Here is a 22,500-nt window from a genome sequence, read left to right on the forward strand (position 1 = left end):
TTATTATTATTTATTATATTTTTATTATTATCATTTTATTATTATCATTATTATTATTATCATTATTATTATTATTATTTATTTTTATATTATTATTATTATCATTATTATTATTATTTATTATATTTTTATATTATTATTATTATCATTATTATTATTATTATATTTTTATATTATCATTATTATTATTATCATTATTATTATTATTATTATTATATTTTTATATTATCATTATTATTATCATTATTATTATTATTATTATATTTTTATATTATTATTATTATCATTATTATTTATTATTATTATTATTATTATATTATTTATTATTATCATTATTATTATCATTATTATTATTATTATATTTTTTATTATTATCATTATTATTATATTATTATTATTATATTTATTATTATCATTATTATTATTATATTATTATTATTATTATCATTATTATTATCATTATTATTATTATTATATTTTTATTATTATTATTATCATTATTATTATTATTATTATTATTTATTATTATTATTATTATTATTATTATCATTATTATTATTATTATTATTATTATTATTATTATTATTATTATCATTATTATCATTATTATTATTATATTTTTATATTATCATTATTATTATTATCATTATTATTATCATTATTATTATCATTATCAATATTATTATTATCATTATTATTATCATTATTATTATTATCATTATTATTATTATTATTATCATAAATATGTTTTCATACTGAGAGTTCTGCATCAATCAATAAATGCATCTATTGATCACTACCCGATAAAAAAACATAATCATATTTATAATGAATGAAGCTGTTATTAATAAACAAGAACAACCTTTATGTTAAATTACAGAGTAGTGGGAGTAGGTGGAGTAGGTGGAGCAGTGGAGTAGATGGAGCAGTGGAGTAGATGGAGCAGTGGAGTAGATGGAGCAGTGGAGCAGTGGAGTAGATGGAGTAGATGGAGCAGTGGAGTAGATGGAGCAGTGGAGTAGATGGAGCAGTGGAGTAGATGGAGCAGTGGAGTAGATGGAGCAGTGGAGTAGATGGAGTAGATGGAGCAGTGGAGAGTGGAGCAGTGGAGTAGATGGAGCAGTGGGAGTAGATGGAGTAGATGGAGCAGTGGAGCAGATGGAGTAGATGGAGCAGTGGAGTAGATGGAGCAGTGGAGATGGAGCAGTAGATGGAGCAGGGAGTAGATGGAGCAGTAGATGGAGCAGTGGAGCAGTGGAGCAGTGGAGTAGATGGAGCAGTGGAGTAGATGGAGCAGTGGAGCAGTGGAGTAGATGGAGCAGTGGAGTAGATGGAGCAGTGGAGTAGATGGAGCAGTGGAGTAGATGGAGCAGTGGAGCAGTGGAGTAGATGGAGCAGTGGGAGCAGTGGGAGTGGAGCAGTGGAGAGTGGAGAGCAGATGGAGCAGTGGAGTAGATGGAGCAGTGGAGCAGTGGAGTAGATGGAGCAGTGGAGTAGATGGAGCAGTGGGAGGAGTAGATGGAGCAGTGGGAGCAGTGGAGTAGATGGAGCAGTGGAGTAGATGGAGCAGTGGAGTAGATGGAGCAGTGGAGAGTGGAGCAGTGGAGCAGTGGGGAGTAGATGGAGCAGTGGAGTAGAGATGGAGCAGTGGGAGCAGTGGAGAGATGGAGCAGTGGAGAGTGGAGCAGTGGAGCAGTGGAGTAGATGGAGCAGTGGAGTAGATGGAGCAGTGGAGCAGTGGGATGGAGCAGTGGAGTAGATGGAGCAGTGGAGCAGTGGAGTAGATGGAGCAGTGGGAGCAGTGGAGTAGATGGAGCAGTGGAGCAGTGGAGCAGTGGGAGCAGTGGAGCAGATGGAGCAGTGGGAGCAGTGGTAGATGGAGCAGTGGAGCAGTGGGAGCAGTGGAGCAGTGGGAGCCTTTCTCCCAGCAGAGCCTGTGACGTGTTGTGTTCAGGTGCTGCCGTTGAGCCGTCTTTAATGTCATGAGTGTCCTGTGTCAACGTGTTCCTCCTCCTCAGCCTCGCCTCCCCCCCTCTCCTCCCTGCGCCTCCTCCTCCCCCCCCTCCGCCTGCTGACGGCGGCGATGTGGCAGGTCGCTCGGCGGCAAAGCGTGAAGCATTATGGGATGCTGGAGGACTTCGTTGCCCTGGTAACCGAGGCGGTCCCCCAGCTGCTGACGGACAGACAGAGGAGTGTGCTGCTGCTGGCTCTGAGGGCCAAGGTAAACCACAGAAGAAGAAGAGTCGTTGTCATGGAGACGTGTAGGATACACACAGAGAGGACCTCAGTGATCAATGAATATGATCAGCTATTTATGACCTCTGATCTCCAGGTGACCCTCTGTGACCCTCAGGGAGAACAGCTGGACAGAACCCACCCCGTCTCCCAGGCAACGGTGAGACGATGGACTCCTGCTTCTTCTTCTTCTTCTTCTTCTTCTTCTTCTTTTTCTTCTCCTTCTTCTTCTTCTTCTTCTTCTTCTTCTTCTTCTTCTTCTTCTTCAGCTTCTTTTTCTTCTTCTTCAGCTTCTTCTTCTTCTTCTTCTTCTTCTTCTTCTTCTTCTTCTTCTTCTTCTTCTTCTTCTTCTTCTCCTTCAGCTTCTTCTCTCCTTCTTCTTCTTCTTCTTCTTCTTCTTCTTCTTCTTCAGCTTCTTCTTCTTCAGCTTCTTCTTCTACTTCATCTTTGTCGTTTTCTTCTTCTTCTTGTCTTCAGTGTGTTGTGGGATATGTAGGAGCAGTGTATTCTGGGATATGGAGTATCAGTGTGTCTGTGTGTGTTTCTGATCATTATTGATGATGATCAATAATCAGCTGTGTCTCCTCCCATCAGTCTGATCTTCAGGTGGATGAACTGTGTTCTGTTCTGGTGCCTCTGACTCAGAGTCCAGAGGACAGACTCCGCCTCCTGCAGGTCAGTGCTTCTTCTTCTTCATCATCATCTTCATCATCTTCATAGTGTAACCTGGTTGTCTCTGTTGGTTCAGGAGGTGTTCCACCACGGCTTTGACTCCGCCCTCCAGTCGCTCATATCTGACTTCCTGTCCCGGATCGACCAGCTGTTCCCTGTTCCTGACTTCAAACAGGTCCTCAGTTCTCCTTTACCCTCCAGTCCACATGTGTAACACGTTTAAACTACAGGCGTTACATTACTCAGTTCCCATAATGCTTTGGGGGATGTAAACAGGAAGTAAGATGTTAGGAGCTCCATGTGGTTTAAAATGGTACTACTACTAATACTACTGATACTACTACTGATACTACTACTAATACTACTACTGATACTACTACTAATACTACTGATACTACTACTACTACTACTAATACTACTACTGATACTACTACTAATACTACTGATACTACTACTACTACTACTACTACTACTGATACTACTACTACTAGATACGGCTACTCCGCCCTCCAGTCGCTCATATCTACTTCCTGTCCCGGATCTACTACTGATACTACTACTGATACTACTACTAATACTACTACTCCAGTCCACTACTACTAATACTACTGATACTACTACTACTACTACTGGGGGATACTACTACAGGATACTACTATGATACTACTACCAATACTACTGATACTACTACTAATACTACTGATACTACTACTGATACTACTACTGATACTACTACTGATACTACTACTGATACTACTACTAATACTACTACTACTACTACTACTACTACTACTGATACTACTACTGATACTACTACTAATACTGATACTACTACTAATACTACTACTGATACTACTGATACTACTACTGATACTACTACTAATACTACTACTGATACTACTACTAATACTACTGATACTACTGATACTACTACTAATACTACTACTGATACTACTACTAATACTACTGATACTACTACTAATACTACTGATACTACTGATACTACTACTGATACTACTACTACTACTACTACTACTGATACTACTACTAATACTACTGATACTACTACTACTACTACTACTACTACTACTACTACTAATACTACTGATACTACTGATACTACTACTGATACTACTGATACTACTACTACTACTACTACTACTACTAATACTACTACTGATACTACTACTAATACTACTACTGATACTACTACTGATACTACTGATACTACTACTGATACTACTGATACTACTACTGATACTACTACTGATACTACTACTGACTACTACTGATACTACTACTGATACTACTGATACTACTACTGATACCACTCCTGATACTACTACTGATACTACTACTGATACTACTACTGATACTACTACTAATACTACTACTGATACTACTAATACTACTACTGATACCACTACTGATACTACTACTAATACTACTACTGATACTACTACTGATACTACTACTGATACTACTGATACTACTACTGATACTACTACTGATACTACTACTGATACTACTACTGATACTACTACTGATACTACTACTACTACTACTACTGATACTACTACTGATACTACTACTGATACTACTACTAATACTACTACTGATACTACTGATACTACTACTGATACTACTGATACTACTACTGATACTACTGCTGATACTACTGATACTACTACTGATACTACTACTAATACTACTGATACTACTCCTAATACTACTGATCTATTACTAATACTACTAATACTACTGATACTACTCCTAATACTACTGATCTATTACTAATACCACTGCTGCTAGTACTGATACTACTAATGCCTATGCTACTAATACTATTACAACCACTACAACTACTACTGCTACTACTTCTTTCTAGTATTACTACTACAACTACTGCTACTACTTCTTTCTAGTAATACTACGACTACAACTGTTAATACCGTGACAACCGATAGTCTCGTTACCATGGTAATGAACAAATCAATAGTCGTAGTAATAGTAGTAGTAGTAATAGTTGTAGTAGCAGCAATAGAAGTATGAGTAATAGTAGTAGTAGCAGTTGCAGTAGTTGTATTAAGTAGTTGTAGCAGTATAAAAGTACTACAGTTCTGGTAGTAGATGTACTATAGTAGTAGCAGCAGCAGTAGCAGCTAACGTTAACAGCTAATGCTAACTAGCTCCCACGTCGTTGTCTCTTTATGAACGTTTGTTCTCTCTCTGATCGTGTTCCAGGCGGCGTCCTGGCTCGACACCGCCCCCGGTGGTCTGGATGACTGTCTGCAGGAGGCGGACCGGGAGGAGCTGAGGGAGCTGCTGACCGATCAGAGCTGTCTGTTAGGCCACGCCTCCACCACAGGTACTACATCACTTTGTAGTTCTTTCACTTTTCATTATTTTATCTCACCCGTTTCTTTTCCTCAGTGGGTCACGACTCAGAGAAGATCCTCCTCTCCGCCTGGTCACACCCCCTCCTCACCAAACCGACCAATCCTGAGCCTCCTCTCAGCGAAGCAGACGTCCAATCGGATCCTCCGCCTGACGTGGAGGTGGTGAAGGTGGAGGTGGTGGTGATGACGGAGGACGAGGAACAGGAGGAGGCGGAGGAGACTGTGATTGGTCAGAGCGGGTCGCCGGCGGAGCAGGAGGCGTCCAATCAGAGCGCAGCAGTGGGCGGAGACGAATGTCCGGTCACACCTGTGATTCTGGAGGACAGGTGAGGTCATGTGATCGGTAGAATGATCCATGGACAGAATCCCGTATTGATCACCTTGTCTCCTGATAGGTTGAAGGACTCACCTGGAGACTTTGTGGACCAATCAGAGGACACCGGTGAGACACACACACACACACACACACTGATGACCTCTCACTAATGAGTGTGGGTTCTAACTCCGCCCCTTTCTTCACAGCCAACCAATCAGAGCAAGGCTGCTCTGAGGTCACTGCTAATGCTCTGTACAGCATTTCCCACAATTCTCAGCGGGTCGCTCACAAATGTCCTCAGTGTGGAAAATGTTACATCTACCGTTCTCAGGTGAGTTTGTACAAGTACTACCTTGTTCAGGAAGGAGTAGTAGTAGTACTATAATTTAGGTAGTAGAAGTACTGTAGTTATAGTAGCTGATGTATTCTACTGTTGTAGTAATAGTTGTAGCAGTAGTAGTAGATGTACTGTAGTTATGGTATTAGAAGTACAGTAGTTGCAGTAGTAGTAGTAGATGTACTGTAGTAGAAGCAGTAATACTAGTATGAAGTAGAAGTAGTAGAAGTACTATAGTTATGGAAGTAGAAGTACTGTAGTTTTAGTAGTTGATGTACTCAAGGAGTAGTAGTAATAGTATTAGAAGTACGATAGTTCTGGTAGTAGATCTACTGCGACAATAGCAGCAGTAGTAGTACTAGTAGTATTAGTAGTATTAGTACCAGTAGTGTTGGTAGTATTAGTACTAGTAGTATTAGTACTAGTAGTGTTAGTAGTATTAGTTCTAGTAGTGTTAGTAGTATTAGTACTAGTAGTATTAGTACCAGTAGTGTTAGTAGTATTAGTACTAGTAGTGTTAGTAGTATTAGTACCAGTAGTGTTAGTAGTATTAGTACTAGTAGTGTTAGTAGTATTAGTACCAGTAGTGTTAGTAGTATTAGTACTAGTAGTGTTAGTAGTATTAGTACCAGTAGTATTAGTACTAGTAGTATTAGTACTAGTAGTGTTAGTAGTATTAGTACTAGTAGTGTTAGTAGTATTAGTACTAGTAGTGTTAGTAGTATTAGTACTAGTAGTGTTAGTAGTATTAGTACTAGTAGTGTTAGTAGTATTAGTACTAGTAGTGTTAGTAGTATTAGTACTAGTAGTGTTAGTAGTATTAGTACCAGTAGTGTTAGTAGTATTAGTACTAGTAGTGTTAGTAGTATTAGTACTAGTAGTGTTAGTAGTATTAGTACCAGTAGTGTTAGTAGTATTAGTACTAGTAGTGTTAGTAGTATTAGTACCAGTAGTGTTAGTAGTATTAGTACTAGTCGTGTTAGTAGTATTTCTATCAGTAGTGATTTGGGACCAGCTCATCGGTCCGTCTCTCCTCAGGTGATCCGTCACCTGCGTACCAATAAGTCCTGCGGGTCGGCGTTGTCGGTGACTGCAGCTGTGAACCTGCAGAGTTTACCTGAGGAAGAGCCCCGCCCCCAGCACCACGCCCCCCGGGGCCCCGCCCCTCCAAGTCCCACTCCTGTTTCCAGTGCAACGCCACCTTCAGAACCAAAGCCGAGATGCTGTCTCACCAGCGCAGCCACCGGGCCCGGCCCGTCTTCCACTGCGCCCAGTGTGACAAGGAGTTCCACCACCTGTCCAGTCTGACCAATCACAAGCAGACGCACCTGGACCGCGGCAGCTTCACCTGCAGCCGCTGCGACAAGGTGTTCGAGTCGGCCAAAGAGAGAGACGCCCACCGGCTGCAGCATCGGCTGCCGGACCTCACCTGCACCGTGTGCGACCAGACCTTCAGCTCTCAGACTCAGCTGCTGAGACACCTGCAGACCCACTCTGTGGAGGGAGCCGAGCCCTGCTACAACTGCCGCTTCTGTGACCAGAGCTTCTCAGGTAACTCAGGTAGATCTCAGGTAGATCTCATGTGACTCAGGTAGATCTCAGGTAGATATCAGGTGACTCAGGTGGATCTCAGGTAGATATCATGTGACTCAGGTGGATCTCAGGTAGATCTGATCAGGATCTCAGGTGGATCTCAGGTAGATCTGAGGTAGATCTGAGGTGGATCTCAGGTAGATCTGAGAAGGATTTTAGGTGGATCTCAGGTTAATCTCAGGTAGATCTCAGGTTAATCCCAGGTAGATCTCAGGTGGATCTCAGGTTAATCTCAGGAAGATCTCAGGTTAATCTCAGGTAGATCTCAGGAAGATCTCAGGTATATCTCAGGTGGATCTCAGGTTAATCTCGGGTAGATCTCAGGTTAATCTCAGGTTAATCCCAGGTGGATCTCAGGTTAATCTCAGGAAGATCTCAGGTTAATCTCAGGAAGATCTCAGGTTAATCTCAGGTAGATCTCAGGTTAATCTCAGGTTAATCTCAGGTGGATCTCAGGATTGATCTCAGGAAGATCTCAGGTTAATCTCAGGAAGATCTCAGGAAGATCTCAGGTTAATCTCAGGTTAATCTCAGGTGGATCTCAGGAATATCTCAGGTGGATCTCAGGAAGATCTCAGGTTAATCTCAGGAAGATCTCAGGTTAATCTCAGGAAATCTCAGGTGGATCTCAGGAATATCTCAGGTAGATCTCAGGAAGATCTCAGGAAGATCTCAGGTTAATCTCAGGTAGATCTCAGGTAGATCTCAGGTTAATCTCAGGTAGATCTCAGGTAGATCAGTACAGTCAGCAGACCTCCCTGATAAACTCACCTGTGCTCTCCAGGAGTGACCCAGCTCCGTATCCACCAGCGAACACACACTTTCCGCTCGTACCAGTGCGACCAGTGCACCAAGACGTACGGCTCTCTGACGGGCCTCCACTCCCACCGGGCGAGTCACACCACCGAGAGCCGCTACCTGTGCCCGCAGTGCGGCAAGCGCTTCAAGACCCGGGACGGGCTGGAGGGCCACCTGAGGACTCACACCGGGGAGCGACCCTACCGCTGCCCCTACTGCCCCAAGGACTTCACCGCGCTCGCCGGACTCAACGTGCACGTGCGGCGCCACACCGGAGAGCGCCCGTACGTGTGCACGGTGTGCGGTAAAGGCTGGCCGTCCGGAGGAGACCTTCAGAAACACATGAGGACTCACACCGGTGAACGGCCGTACGTCTGCCAGGAGTGTGGCAAGGGCTTCTCCATCTCCTGTCACCTGACCGAACACCGCCGCATTCACACCGGTAAGAAACTACAGACTGAAGTACTCACACCGGTAAGAAACTACAGACTGAAGTACTCACACCGGTAAGAAACTACAGACTAAAGTACTCACACCGGTAAGAAACTACAGACTAAAGTACTCACACCGGTAAGAAACTACAGACTAAAGTACTCACCGGTAAGAAACTACAGACTAAAGTACTCACACCGGTAAGAAACTACAGACTGAAGTACTCACACCGGTGAGAAACTACAGACTGAAGTACTCACACCGGTGAGAAACTACAGACTAAAGTACTCACACCGGTAAGAAACTACAGACTGAAGTACTCACACCGGTAAGAAACTACAGACTAAAGTACTCACACCGGTAAGAAACTACAGACTAAAGTACTCACACCGGTAAGAAACTACAGACTAAAGTACTCACCGGTAAGAAACTACAGACTAAAGTACTCACACCGGTAAGAAACTACAGACTAAAGTACTCACACCGGTAAGAAACTACAGACTAAAGTACTCACACCGGTAAGAAACTACAGACTAAAGTACTCACACCGGTAAGAAACTACAGACTGAAGTACTCACACAGACTAAAGTAAGAAACTACAGACTAAAGTACTCACACCGGTAAGAAACACAGACGGTAAGAAACTACAGACTGAAGTACTCACACCGGTAAGAAACTACAGACTAAAGTACTCACACCGGTAAGAAACTACAGACTGAAGTACTCACACCGTAAGTACAGAAACTACAGACTAAAGTACTCGGTAAGAAACACCGGTAAGAAACTACAGACTAAAGTACTCACACCGAGTACAGAGAAACTACAGACTAAAGTACTCACACCGGTAAGAAACTACAGACTGAAGTACTCACACCGGTGATAAACTACAGACTGAAGTACTCACACCGGTGATAAACTACAGACTGAAGTATCCCCCCCCCGTCTCTCCCCCCCCAGGAGAGAAGCCCTTCTCCTGTCCGGACTGTGGGAAGTGTCTGAGGAGGAAGTTCGACCTGAAGAAGCACATGTTGTCTCACAGCGACGTCCGTCCGTACGGCTGTGTCTACTGTCCAAAGAGCTACACCAGGAAGACTCACCTGAACCGCCACCTGCTGACCCACGGGCCGGCGGACAGGGAGGCGGTGGTGGAGGTGATGGAGGACGCGTGAACTTATTGATTGGTTCCTCTATTGATACGGACAGATCTGATATTGATCTGGTGTTATTATTGAATGATTCCTGTCGGTAATGTTTCCGTGACGACGACTGAACAAAAACAAACTGAAGATGTGAAATGTGTTTGTGTGTTTGTCAACACTACCAGCTGATTATTGATTATTGATTATTGATTGGTACCAGTGTATCTATGCTTCGTTCTATAAAAGCCCTCGTCTTTCATTCTGTCATGTGGCGTCATTTAAAACAACTTTATTAGCATTCTGCTCCAGAACAGATGGAACAGGAAGTGTTCCCTGTACAGGTGAGTGCAGCGCCCCCATCAGGTGGTCTGATGGATGAGGAGCTGGAGGAGGAGCTGGAGGAGGACGGAGGGTTGGTGGTTGTTCACACCGAGGCGTCTCGGCGGTTCGAGTCCCAGCCGTCACCTGGGTGTTAATTGAGCGTGGAGGAGTGAGAGGTATTCGGGTCACATGACGGACGGAGACGCCCTGATGTCTCCTCAGAGAGTCTCCGTCCCCCGGAGACATCAAACATGAGATTTGAGTTAAACTGCTGAAGAATCTGCTGCTGAACCGGCTGGTAAGACTTTCTGTTTAATGATCCCTGATCTGTTTATGGTTCCACCTCTGATTAGTTTGGAGACATTCTGGGTAAGATTTGGGCCATAACGGTGTATTTCTTCTGACATGTTTGTGCAGGATTTTAGGTATTTTAACAACAATATCTGTGTTTATATTTCTACAACATTTTGTACAATTTTACTGCTTTTTTGTTGAATATTTTCATCATCATTTTTGGTCCACTTTGATCAATATTTGCAGCATTCTTACCAACACTGTAGGCATTTTGAGTATTTTTTGTTGTCACATTTGCACCTTCAGGACAATTTCTTTCACATGAATTCATTACTTGTGGACATATTGTGCTAAATTATTATTCATTTAACAGATGCAATGAAATCCTGCTGTTTATTCTTGTTCCATAATTGTCTTTTATTTGTGACAGTGGTTTGATTGCTCTCTCCAGACGTTCTGAGTCCTCTCGGTTGGATCATGGCTCCCAGGAGGATGGAAACCAAACCGGTGATCTTCTGTCTGAAGACGCTGCTGCTGCTCTACTGCCTCGTCTTCTGGGTCAGAGGCTCTTTTAGTTTATTCATTGTTTTTATTACATCAGGAGTTTGTATTTTTTGTCTCCGCTTACTCTCTTCATGCATCAGTAAGCTAAAATGAAGTTGCTTTTTTAAACAGTGAATTTGTACAAATTTACATTTTTCATCACATTGAAGTTGATATTTTAAAGATAAAAGCAGTTTGTTCTATTTTGACTGCATTCATTATTTAAAATATATTTACTTTCTGTTGAGTTTCTGTTGTAGCTGATGGGAGTTTAGTTTAATATATCAAAACATTTACAGTCACATCTATAATGAGGTCACTGGAGGTCAGAGGTCATCATCTGGACTATAAATAGTAATGTAGGTCAACGGTTGAGGACGTGACACTCGTCTCTTCTTCACGTCTTTGTGTCACTTTGTCACTTTGCTGTCAGAGCTCATTACACAGTCATGTGACCAAGGTCCGGGTCAAGCACTTTGCCTCCTGATTGGTCCACGGTTCCCCCCCTCAGGTGACAGGTGTGGTTCTGCTGTCAGTGGGTTTGTGGTGGCGGTTCATGTTGGGCCCGTACACGTCTCTGATCTCCAGCGGACCCTCCAACGCGCCGTACGTCCTCACCGCCACCGGAGCCGCCATCGTGCTGTTCGGACTGTTCGGCTGCTTTGCCACCTGCAGGGGGCGCTGCTGGATGTTACGCCTGGTCTGTGTACTATCACTTCATGGACTAATACACTGTGCTAAGACCCTTACACTGTAGAAATATCCAATAATTGATTAATGGACTAATAGTTTCAGCTGTATTTGTATAAACAGTTCAGTCGTTTCATTTTTAACATCAGATTTTATTAACTTTTCATATGTTTTGAGTGTAACTAAAGCTGTTAGATAAATGCAGTAGAAGTACTTCAAATGTGTACTTAATGGCAGTAAATGTACTGTGACTTCTCCTCAGTACGCCGTGTTTCTGACTCTAGTCTTCATGACTGAACTCATCGCTGGAATCTCTGGATTCGTCTTCCGCCACGAGGTTAAAAACACACATTTATTCTGACACACTTAAACAAAACAACACTGTTCATACTGACGAGAACTGTGTTTGTTCAGATTAAAGGGACGTTCCTGACATGCTGACGAGAAACTGTGTTTGTTCAGATCAAAGGGACGTTCCTGACGACGTACAGCGACGCGGTGATGAGATACGATGGACGAGACGACAGGAGTCTGGCTGTAGACGGCGTTCAACGTAGAGTCAGTATCTCAGAGAGGATTCATTTCCGTTGGTTTCTGTGGTGTTCCTCAGGGTTCGATTCTGGGTCCTTTACATTTTTAGGAAAAAACTTACATGTAATCTCATTGTTCCATAAACCATCAGAACTGGACTTAAGAACAGTAAGTCGTTTGTCAGAGACTTAAAACATTATCCAGATGATATTACAAATATTCATATGATTGTTTTAAAAACTTAAGCTATATTTATTTAACTAAAGCCAGGTGGGTAAAGCTGACTGTTCATCCTGGCTCCTTTATCCCCCTATAAAGTAGTTTTTGATAACTTGTTAGTGCAACATTTTGCTTTTTTTGGGGGGGGGGTACAGAAACGTGTTCATAAACCAGTTAGACATCAAATACTGATCTAAACCGTACCAAAAATATAATTTAATAGAAACTATTTTAATAAGATACTTTATATATGTACCAATAAACTAGGACCACTATTCTTTATTTGTCTTTATAATGATGATTTATAGATTGACAGATCCGGTTATACGCTGATGATACAGTGATTTATGTGTGATGTTACAAAAAGCTTCATTTAAATATGTTAAAGCCCGTAGCAGACATGAAATCATCTGTAAACATTAAAGATGGTGTATCATATATTCTCTGTGTGCTTTCAGTTACACTGCTGTGGAGTTCATAACTACACCAGTTGGCTCAGCTCGCTGTATTTCCCCGTCGGTGGGATTCCCGCCAGCTGCTGCGTCACTTTCTCCGACTGCAGCACCGCCGACCTGAAGAACGCAACTCTGGCTGCTCGCAAAGTCTACAAACAGGTTGGAAACACTCATGTGACAGTGATGATCTCAGGTCATGTGACTGGAAGGACGTCCTCTGATTGGACAGAGTGGGATTTGGTGTCTCGATCCAACAATCTCACCTCATTTTTTATTTAATGTATTTATTTGTTTTATACTCAGTCCCTTTATTTTAACAGTTTTCAAGATATTTTATATGATTGATCAATTTGAGAATCAAAAACTATTTTATTGTCATCTGAGATTTAGTGAAGGACAAAATTTCATACTAATTAATAAAAACAAATGATTTTTTTTTAAATTTGCAAAGTGAATTTCAGCTGCTGGTTTCTGTTGTATTAATTTTAAAAAATGCTATAAAGTGTTCTAAATAGTACAATTTTATATATATATATATAAATATGAATTAATGAAGTGACTGTGTCAGCAGGGTTGTTATGAGTTGGTGACGTCCTTCATCGAGGGAAACATGGGAATCATCGCTGGAGTGACGTTCGGCATCGCCTTCTCTCAGGTACAACACCTACACAGTACTATGGAAGTACCACAGCAGTACTACAGCAGTACTTTCACAAATACAAGTACCTCCAAACTCCCCGTAGCTGCAGTACCTGGTTCTGACATCACAGAGACAGAGACAGGGACGGCCAATCAGGAGTGAGCTCTCTGTGTCTGTCGATGACATCATGACTAACGTGTCTCTTGTCTCAGCTGATAGGAATGTCTCTGGCCTGCTGTCTGTCTCGCTTCATCAACGCCAACCAGTACGAGATGGTGTGACAGGTACACACACACACACACACACACACACACACACACACACACACACACACACACACACTCTCTCTCTCTCTCTCTGTCCTTGTTGTCGTCCCTGAACTCGCTCTGCTCTCTTTGTCTTCCAGAAAACAGACGAGGAAGACGTTATAATGATGAAGCTGACTGCTAAACCACCAAATACAAACCTGATCAATAATCAATAATCGATCACAATCATTTCATGGTTCCACTCTTGACTCTTTAAGAACACATATTGATTTCTATTTGTTTATGAGGCTCTGGAAGACACGTTTCAGGTCAAAATGTTTCTGTTGGTTTGTTCAGTGTTGATGAGGAGGACGTTTATTGACTCAGTTGAAGCTGTGTTGCTGCTGTAAAACATCACGTGTAATAAATAAACTACAAAGGTCACTTTATTTCCGTGCCGTTCAAACTTTCCTTTTAAAAGAGCCGGAGAGCAAACATGAAGCTAGAACCAGAACTTTAAAGGACACAGATCTCCTCCGTCTCCAAAGACGTGTTGCCAATATTCGCTTCATACGACTAGATCTGTTCTATACTCGTTAGGACAGTCCCAGAACGGGTAACTATCAGCGCGTTAACGGGTAACTATCAGCGTATTAACGGGTAACTATCAGCGTATTAACGGGTAACTATCAGTGTGTTAACGGGTAACTATCAGCGTGTTAACGGGTAACTATCAGTAACTATCAGTGTTAACGGGTAACTATCAGAGTTAACGGGTAACTATCAGTGTTAACGGGTAACTATCAGTGTTAACGGGTAACTATCAGAGTGTTAACGGGTAACTATCAGCGTGTTAACGGGTAACTATCAGTAACTATCAGAGTTAACGGGTAACTATCAGCGTGTTAACGGGTAACTATCAGCGTGTTAACGGGTAACTATCAGAGTGTTAACGGGTAACTATCAGCGTGTTAACGGGTAACTATCAGCGTGTTAACGGGTAACTATCAGCGTGTTAACGGGTAACTATCAGTGTTAACGGGTAACTATCAGTAACTATCAGAGAGTTAACGGGTAACTATCAGTGTTAGTAACTATCAGGTAACTATCAGTGTGTTAACGGGTAACTATCAGTGTTAACGGGTAACTATCAGTAACTATCAGTGTTAACGGGTAACTATCAGTGTTAACGGGTAACTATCAGTGTTAACGGGTAACTATCAGTGTTAACGGGTAACTATCAGTGTTAACGGGTAACTATCAGTGTTAACGGGTAACTATCAGTGTTAACGGGTAACTATCAGAGTGTTAACGGTAACTATCAGTGTTAACGGGTAACTATCAGAGTTAACGGGTAACTATCAGAGTTAACGGGTAACTATCAGTAACTATCAGTGTTAACGGGTAACTATCAGAGTGTTAACGGGTAACTATCAGTGTTAACGGGTAACTATCAGTGTTAACTATCAGAGTGTTAACTACGGGTAACTATCAGTTAGCGGGTAACTATCAGAGTAACGGGTAACTATCAGTTATCACGGGTAACTATCAGTGTTAACGGGTAACTATCAGTGTTAACGGGTAACTATCAGAGTTAACGGGTAACTATCAGTGTTAACGGGTAACTATCAGAGTTAACGGGTAACTATCACGGGTAACTATGTTAACGGGTAACTATCAGAGTTAACGGGTAACTATCAGTGTTAACGGGTAACTATCAGTAACTATCAGTGTTAACGGGTAACTATCAGTGTTAACGGGTAACTATCAGTGTTAACGGGTAACTATCAGTGTTAACGGGTAACTATCAGTGTTAACTATCAGAGGGTAACTAGTGTTCAGTAACTTCAACGGGTAACTATCAGTGTTAACGGGTAACTATCAGTGTTAACGGGTAACTATCAGAGTTGTTAACTATCAGGTAACTATCAGAGTTAACGGGTAACTACGGTAAGAGTTAACGGGTAACTATCAGTGTTAACGGGTAACTATCAGAGTGTTAACGGGTAACTATCAGAGTTAACGGGTAACTATCAGTGTTAACGGGTAACTATCAGGTAACTATCATGTTAACGGGTAACTATCAGAGTTAACGGGTAACTATCAGAGTTAACGGGTAACTATCAGTGTTAACGGGTAACTATCAGAGTTAACGGGTAACTATCAGTGTTAACGGGTAACTATCAGTGTTAACGGGTAACTATCAGAGTTAACCGGTAACTATCAGTGTTAACGGGTAACTGTTAACGGGTAACTATCAGTGTTAACGGGTAACTATCAGTGTTAACGGGTAACTATCAGTGTTAACGGGTAACTATCAGAGTTAACGGGTAACTATCAGTGTTAACGGGTAACTATCAGTGTTAACGGGTAACTATCAGTGTTAACGGGTAACTATCAGTGTTAACTATCAGTGGTAACTATCAGTGTTAACGGGTAACTATCAGTGTTAACGGGTAACTATCAGTAACTGTTAACGGGTAACTATCAGAGTTAACGGGTAACTATCAGTGTTAACGGGTAACTATCAGAGTTAACGGGTAACTATCAGTGTTAACGGGTAACTATCAGAGTTAACGGGTAACTATCAGTGTTAACGGGTAACTATCAGAGTTAACGGGTAACTATCAGTGTTAACGGGTAACTATCAGAGTTAACGGGTAACTATCAGTGTTAACGGGTAACTATCAGAGTTAACGGGTAACTATCAGTGTTAACGGGTAACTATCAGAGTTAACGGGTAACTATCAGTGTTAACGGGTAACTATCAGAGTTAACGGGTAACTATCAGTAACTATCAGTGTTAACGGGTAACTATCAGAGTTAACGGGTAACTATCAGTGTTAACGGGTAACTATCAGTGTTAACGGGTAACTATCAGTGTTAACGGGTAACTATCAGTGTTAACGGGTAACTATCAGTGTTAACGGGTAACTATCAGTGTTAACGGGTAACTATCAGAGTTAACGGGTAACTATCAGAGTTAACGGGTAACTATCAGTGTTAACGGGTAACTATCAGTGTTAACGTTAACGCTATCAGGTAACTATCAGAGTTAACGGGTAACTATCAGTAACTATCAGTGTTAACGGGTAACTATCAGTGTTAACGGGTAACTATCAGAGTTAACGGGTAACTATCAGTGTTAACTATCAGGGTAACTATCAGTGTTAACGGGTAACTATCAGAGTTAACGGGTAACTATCAGCGTGTTAACGGGTAACTATCAGTGTTAACGGGTAACTCAGTATTAACGGGTAACTATCAGTGTTAACGGGTAACTATCAGTGTTAACGGGTAACTATCAGTGTTAACGGGTAACTATCAGTGTTAACGGGTAACTATCAGTAACTATCAGTGTTAACGGGTAACTATCAGTGTTAACGGGTAACTATCAGAGTTAACGGGTAACTATCAGTGTTAACGGGTAACTATCAGAGTTAACGGGTAACTATCAGTGTTAACGGGTAACTATCAGTGTTAACGGGTAACTATCAGAGTTAACGGGTAACTATCAGAGTTAACGGGTAACTATCAGTGTTAACGGGTAACTATCAGAGTTAACGGGTAACTATCAGTGTTAACGGGTAACTATCAGTGTTAACGGGTAACTATCAGTGTTAACGGGTAACTATCAGTAACTATCAGTGTTAACGGGTAACTATCAGTGTTAACGGGTAACTATCAGTGTTAACGGGTAACTATAACGGGTAACTATCAGAGTTAACGGGTAACTATCAGTGTTAACGGGTAACTATCAGTGTTAACGGGTAACTATCAGAGTTAACGGGTAACTATCAGAGTTAACGGGTAACTATCAGTAACTATCAGTGTTAACGGGTAACTATCAGAGTTAACGGGTAACTATCAGAGTTAACGGGTAACTATCAGTGTTAACGGGTAACTATCAGAGTTAACGGGTAACTATCAGAGTTAACGGGTAACTATCAGAGTTAACGGGTAACTATCAGAGTTAACGGGTAACTATCAGAGTTAACGGGTAACTATCAGTGTTAACGGGTAACTATCAGAGTTAACGGGTAACTATCAGTGTTAACGGGTAACTATCAGAGTTAACGGGTAACTATCAGAGTTAACGGGTAACTATCAGAGTTAACGGGTAACTATCAGAGTTAACGGGTAACTATCAGAGTTAACGGGTAACTATCAGAGTTAACGGGTAACTATCAGAGTTAACGGGTAACTATCAGTGTTAACGGGTAACTATCAACTATGTTAACGGGTAACTATCAGAGTTAACGGGTAACTATCAGAGTTAACGGGTAACTATCAGTGTTAACGGGTAACTATCAGAGTTAACGGGTAACTATCAGTGTTAACGGGTAACTATCAGAGTTAACGGGTAACTATCAGTTAACGGGTAACTATAACGGGTAACTATCAGTGTTAACGGGTAACTATCAGTGTTAACGGGTAACTATCAGTGTTAACGGGTAACTATCAGTGTTAACGGGTAACTATCAGTGTTAACGGGTAACTATCAGTGTTAACGGGTAACTATCAGTGTTAACGGGTAACTATCAGTAACTATCAGTGTTAACGGGTAACTATCAGAGTTAACGGGTAACTATCAGAGTTAACGGGTAACTACAGTGTCAGTGTTAACGGGTAACTATCAGAGTTAACGGGTAACTATCAGTGTTAACGGGTAACTATCAGTGTTAACGGGTAACTATCAGAGTTAACGGGTAACTATCAGTGTTAACGGGTAACTATCAGAGTTAACGGGTAACTATCAGAGTTAACGGGTAACTATCAGTGTTAACGGGTAACTATCAGTAACTATCAGTGTTAACGGGTAACTCAGTATTAACGGGTAACTATCAGCGTGTTAACGGGTAACTATCAGTGTTAACGGGTAACTATCAGAGTTAACGGGTAACTATCAGTGTTAACGGGTAACTATCAGAGTTAACGGGTAACTATCAGTGTTCGGGTAACTATCAGTGTTAACGGGTAACTATCAGTGTTAACGGGTAACTATCAGAGTTAACGGGTAACTATCAGTAACTATCAGTGACTCAGTGCTCGTGACGTCACAGCCCTCCCCGCTCCTGATTGGCTGACTCTGGAGCTTAGCCCCGCCCTCTTCTTCCGGCTCCGCTGCTGCTGAACGGAGGAGACACCGACACGAGCTAACGGGCTAACGGCTAACGAGCTAACGGGCTAACGAGCTAACGAGCTAAAGGTAACAGCTTCTGGTGATAGCATCTCTGAGCTAACGAGCTAACTGCGGCTCCAGCTAACGGAACACAGTTAGCTCCACGGCTAACGTTAGCGTTCAGACAGCCGGGGGATGCTAACAGGAAGTAGCTTCTTCTTCTTCTTCTCTTTATTTAAGGCTGATGCTCTGTCTTCTTCTTCTTCTCTTTATTTAAAGCTGATGCTCTGTCTTCTTCTTCTCTTTATTTAAAGCTGATGCTCTGTCTTCTTCTTCTCTTTATTTAAAGCTGATGCTCTGTCTTCTTCTTCTCTTTATTTAAAGCTGATGCTCTTCTTCTTCTCTTTATTTAAGGCTGATGCTCTTCTTCTTCTCTTTATTTAAAGCTGATGCTCTGTCTTCTTCTTCTCTTTATTTAAAGCTGATGCTCTGTCTTCTTCTTCTCTTTATTTAAAGCTGATGCTCTGTCTTCTTCTTCTCTTTATTTAAAGCTGATGCTCTGTCTTCTTCTTCTCTTTATTTAAAGCTGATGCTCTGTCTTCTTCTTCTCTTTATTTCTGATGCTTCTTCTTCTCTTTATTTAAAGCTGATGCTCTGTCTTCTTCTTCTTCTCTTTATTTAAAGCTGATGCTCTGTCTTCTTCTTCTCTTTATTTAAAGCTGATGCTCTGTCTTCTTCTTCTCTTTATTTAAAGCTGATGCTCTGTCTTCTTCTTCTCTTTATTTAAAGCTGATGCTCTGTCTTCTTCTTCTCTTTATTTAAAGCTGATGCTCTGTCTTCTTCTCTTTATTTAAGGCTGATGCTCTTCTTCTCTTTATTTAAAGCTGATGCTCTGTCTTCTTCTTCTCTTTATTTAAAGCTGATGCTCTTCTTCTTCTCTTTATTTAAAGCTGATTCTTCTTCTTCTCTTTATTTAAAGCTGATGCTCTGTCTTCTTCTTCTCTTTATTTAAAGCTGATGCTCTGTCTTCTTCTTCTCTTTATTTAAAGCTGATGCTCTTTCTTCTTCTCTTTATTTAAAGCTGATGCTCTTCTCTTTATTTCTTCTTCTCTTTATTTAAAGCTGATGTCTTCTTCTCTTTATTTAAAGCTGATGCTCTTCTTCTTCTCTTTATTTAAAGCTGATGCTCTGTCTTCTTCTCTTTATTTAAAGCTGATGCTCTGTCTTCTTCTTCTCTTTATTTAAAGCTGATGCTCTGTCTTCTTCTTCTCTTTATTTAAAGCTGATGCTCTTCTTCTTCTTCTCTTTATTTAAAGCTGATGCTCTGTCTTCTTCTTCTCTTTATTTAAAGCTGATGCTCTGTCTTCTTCTTCTCTTTATTTAAAGCTGATGCTCTTCTTCTTCTCTTTATTTAAAGCTGATGCTCTGTCTTCTTCTTCTCTTTATTTAAAGCTGATGCTCTGTCTTCTTCTTCTCTTTATTTAAAGCTGATGCTCTGTCTTCTTCTTCTCTTTATTTAAAGCTGATGCTCTGTCTTCTTCTTCTCTTTATTTAAAGCTGATGCTCTGTCTTCTTCTTCTCTTTATTTAAAGCTGATGCTCTGTCTTCTTCTTCTCTTTATTTAAAGCTGATGCTCTTCTTCTTCTTCTCTTTATTTAAGGCTGATGCTTTATTTGATGCTCTGTCTTCTTCTTCTCTTTATTTAAAGCTGATGCTCTGTCTTCTTCTTCTCTTTATTTAAAGCTGATGCTCTTCTTCTTCTTCTCTTTATTTAAAGCTGATGCTCTGTCTTCTTCTTCTCTTTATTTAAAGCTGATGCTCTTCTTCTTCTCTTTATTTCTGATTCTTCTTCTTCTCTTTATTTAAAGCTGATGCTCTTCTTCTTCTCTTTATTTAAAGCTGATGCTCTGTCTTCTTCTTCTCTTTATTTAAAGCTGATGCTCTGTCTTCTTCTTCTCTTTATTTAAAGCTGATGCTCTGTCTTCTTCTCTTTATTTAAAGCTGATGCTCTGTCTTCTTCTTCTCTTTATTTAAAGCTGATGCTCTTCTTCTTCTCTTTATTTAAAGCTGATGCTCTGTCTTCTTCTTCTCTTTATTTAAAGCTGATGCTCTTCTTCTTCTCTTTATTTAAAGCTGATGCTCTGTCTTCTTCTCTTTATTTAAAGCTGATGCTCTGTCTTCTTCTTCTCTTTATTTAAAGCTGATGCTCTTCTCTTTATTTAAAGCTGATGCTCTTCTTCTTCTCTTTATTTAAAGCTGATGCTCTGTCTTCTTCTTCTCTTTATTTAAAGCTGATGCTCTGTCTTCTTCTTCTCTTTATTTAAAGCTGATGCTCTGTCTTCTTCTTCTCTTTATTTAAAGCTGATGCTCTTCTTCTTCTCTTTATTTAAAGCTGATGCTCTGTCTTCTTCTTCTTCTCTTTATTTAAGGCTGATGCTCTTCTTCTTCTCTCTTCTTCTTCTTTATTTAAAGCTGATGCTCTTCTTCTTCTTCTCTTTATTTAAAGCTGATGCTCTGTCTTCTTCTTCTCTTTATTTAAAGCTGATGCTCTGTCTTCTTCTTCTCTTTATTTAAAGCTGATGCTCTTTATTTCTGATCTTCTTCTTCTCTTCATTTTATTTAAGGCTGATGCTCTGTCTTCTTCTTCTCTTCATTTAAAGCTGATGCTCTGTCTTCTTCTTCTCTTCATTTAAAGCTGACGCTCTGTCTTCTTCTGTGGTTTTATTCCAGCTTGTTATTTGACTCCTGTGGTGAAACATCTGGCCGGCGGCCTCAGCAGGAGCCGTCCCCCGTCCTCAGCAGGGACAGCTGGACCCGTCGGTCCATGAAGACCTGGTGAGGGCCCCTGTGTGACCCGGTCCAGCTCTCTGGAGGGTCAGGAGCTAAGACCTGATCCTCATAATAATCCTCTTAGCGGTCTAAGTTTGGAGAGACCGTCGCCATGATGCAGCTGTCCGAGTCCTACACCCAGAGGAACTCGCTCTTCAGCGCCATGAGCCGCTTCATCGGCGCCGTCAACAACATGGACCAGACCGTGATGGTGCCCAGTCTGCTGCGGGACGTCCCGCTGGACCACCAGGACGCCAGGCCCGAGACCGGCGCCGCCCACCTCCCCGAGGACGGAGACATGTACGGGTCCTACGTGCTGCTGAAGTCCATCCGGGACGACATGCAGTGCGGCGTCCTGCAGGGGGACGAGCGGCGCCGGGAGAAGACCGGGACCGAGGACCAGGACCTGGAGACCCAGTTCCACTTCCACCTGAGAGGACTCCAGGCGGTTCTGTCCAAACTCACCTGCCGGGCCGACACGCTGACGAGCCGCTACAAGCAGCAGATCGTTCACTTCTAGAACTGTTCTGTGTTTTTATACAATATATATATGAATGTGTTTTAATATCTTTAAACTGTTCGTCATCATTCATCAATATCTCTCCCTGTTTTATATGATGCACCGATAATAAACGTGGTTCTGATCAGGATCAATACCAATCAATAAACGACTCAGGAATCACTTTG

At 41.4% G+C, this 22,500-nt stretch overlaps 3 protein-coding genes across 3 annotated transcripts in view; all 3 read left to right on the plus strand.

Annotated features, from left to right (window-relative positions):
- The window catches only part of LOC129111644 (uncharacterized), a 7,704-nt gene extending 341 nt beyond the window's left edge, over positions 1-7,363 (plus strand). Inside the window, exons 2-10 of the mRNA XM_054623679.1 lie at positions 2,019-2,221; positions 2,333-2,395; positions 2,830-2,910; positions 2,984-3,082; positions 5,152-5,275; positions 5,341-5,632; positions 5,702-5,748; positions 5,829-5,953; positions 6,998-7,363. Of these exons, the coding sequence (XP_054479654.1) occupies positions 2,019-2,221; positions 2,333-2,395; positions 2,830-2,910; positions 2,984-3,082; positions 5,152-5,275; positions 5,341-5,632; positions 5,702-5,748; positions 5,829-5,953; positions 6,998-7,267 (1,304 nt within the window). The 3' untranslated portion in view covers positions 7,268-7,363. The remainder of the gene's footprint in view (positions 1-2,018; positions 2,222-2,332; positions 2,396-2,829; positions 2,911-2,983; positions 3,083-5,151; positions 5,276-5,340; positions 5,633-5,701; positions 5,749-5,828; positions 5,954-6,997) is intronic.
- A 3,650-nt stretch (positions 7,364-11,013) lies between these two features.
- LOC129111656 (tetraspanin-7-like) lies at positions 11,014-13,898 on the plus strand. The gene is made up of 7 exons (XM_054623693.1): positions 11,014-11,094; positions 11,591-11,779; positions 12,032-12,106; positions 12,232-12,327; positions 12,978-13,133; positions 13,546-13,629; positions 13,827-13,898. Exons 1-7 carry the CDS (start codon positions 11,014-11,016, stop codon positions 13,893-13,895), a joined length of 750 nt encoding a protein of 249 aa, XP_054479668.1. The 3' UTR covers positions 13,896-13,898.
- Positions 13,899-18,831: 4,933 nt separating this feature from the next.
- LOC129111664 (mid1-interacting protein 1-B-like) overlaps positions 18,832-22,500 on the plus strand; it is a 3,731-nt gene continuing 62 nt past the window's right edge. The window contains exons 1-2 of the mRNA XM_054623702.1: positions 18,832-19,071; positions 21,715-22,500. The exon at positions 21,715-22,500 is cut by the window's right edge and continues 62 nt beyond it. Of these exons, the coding sequence (XP_054479677.1) occupies positions 21,926-22,333 (408 nt within the window). The 5' untranslated portion in view covers positions 18,832-19,071; positions 21,715-21,925 and the 3' untranslated portion in view covers positions 22,334-22,500. The remainder of the gene's footprint in view (positions 19,072-21,714) is intronic.

Source organism: Anoplopoma fimbria, chromosome 22 (genome assembly GCF_027596085.1).
Source record: "Anoplopoma fimbria isolate UVic2021 breed Golden Eagle Sablefish chromosome 22, Afim_UVic_2022, whole genome shotgun sequence".
NCBI classification, from domain to species: domain Eukaryota; kingdom Metazoa; phylum Chordata; class Actinopteri; order Perciformes; family Anoplopomatidae; genus Anoplopoma; species Anoplopoma fimbria.

Bases quoted from the DNA above. Each gene is read 5' to 3' on its own strand.
- LOC129111656 (XM_054623693.1), top strand. From the start codon at position 11,014: ATGGCTCCCAGGAGGATGGAAACCAAACCGGTGATCTTCTGTCTGAAG. The intron at 11,095-11,590 runs GTCAGAGGCTCT...TCCCCCCCTCAG, and splicing joins TCTACTGCCTCGTCTTCTGG to GTGACAGGTGTGGTTCTGCT. The intron at 12,107-12,231 runs GTTAAAAACACA...GTGTTTGTTCAG, and splicing joins GATTCGTCTTCCGCCACGAG to ATCAAAGGGACGTTCCTGAC.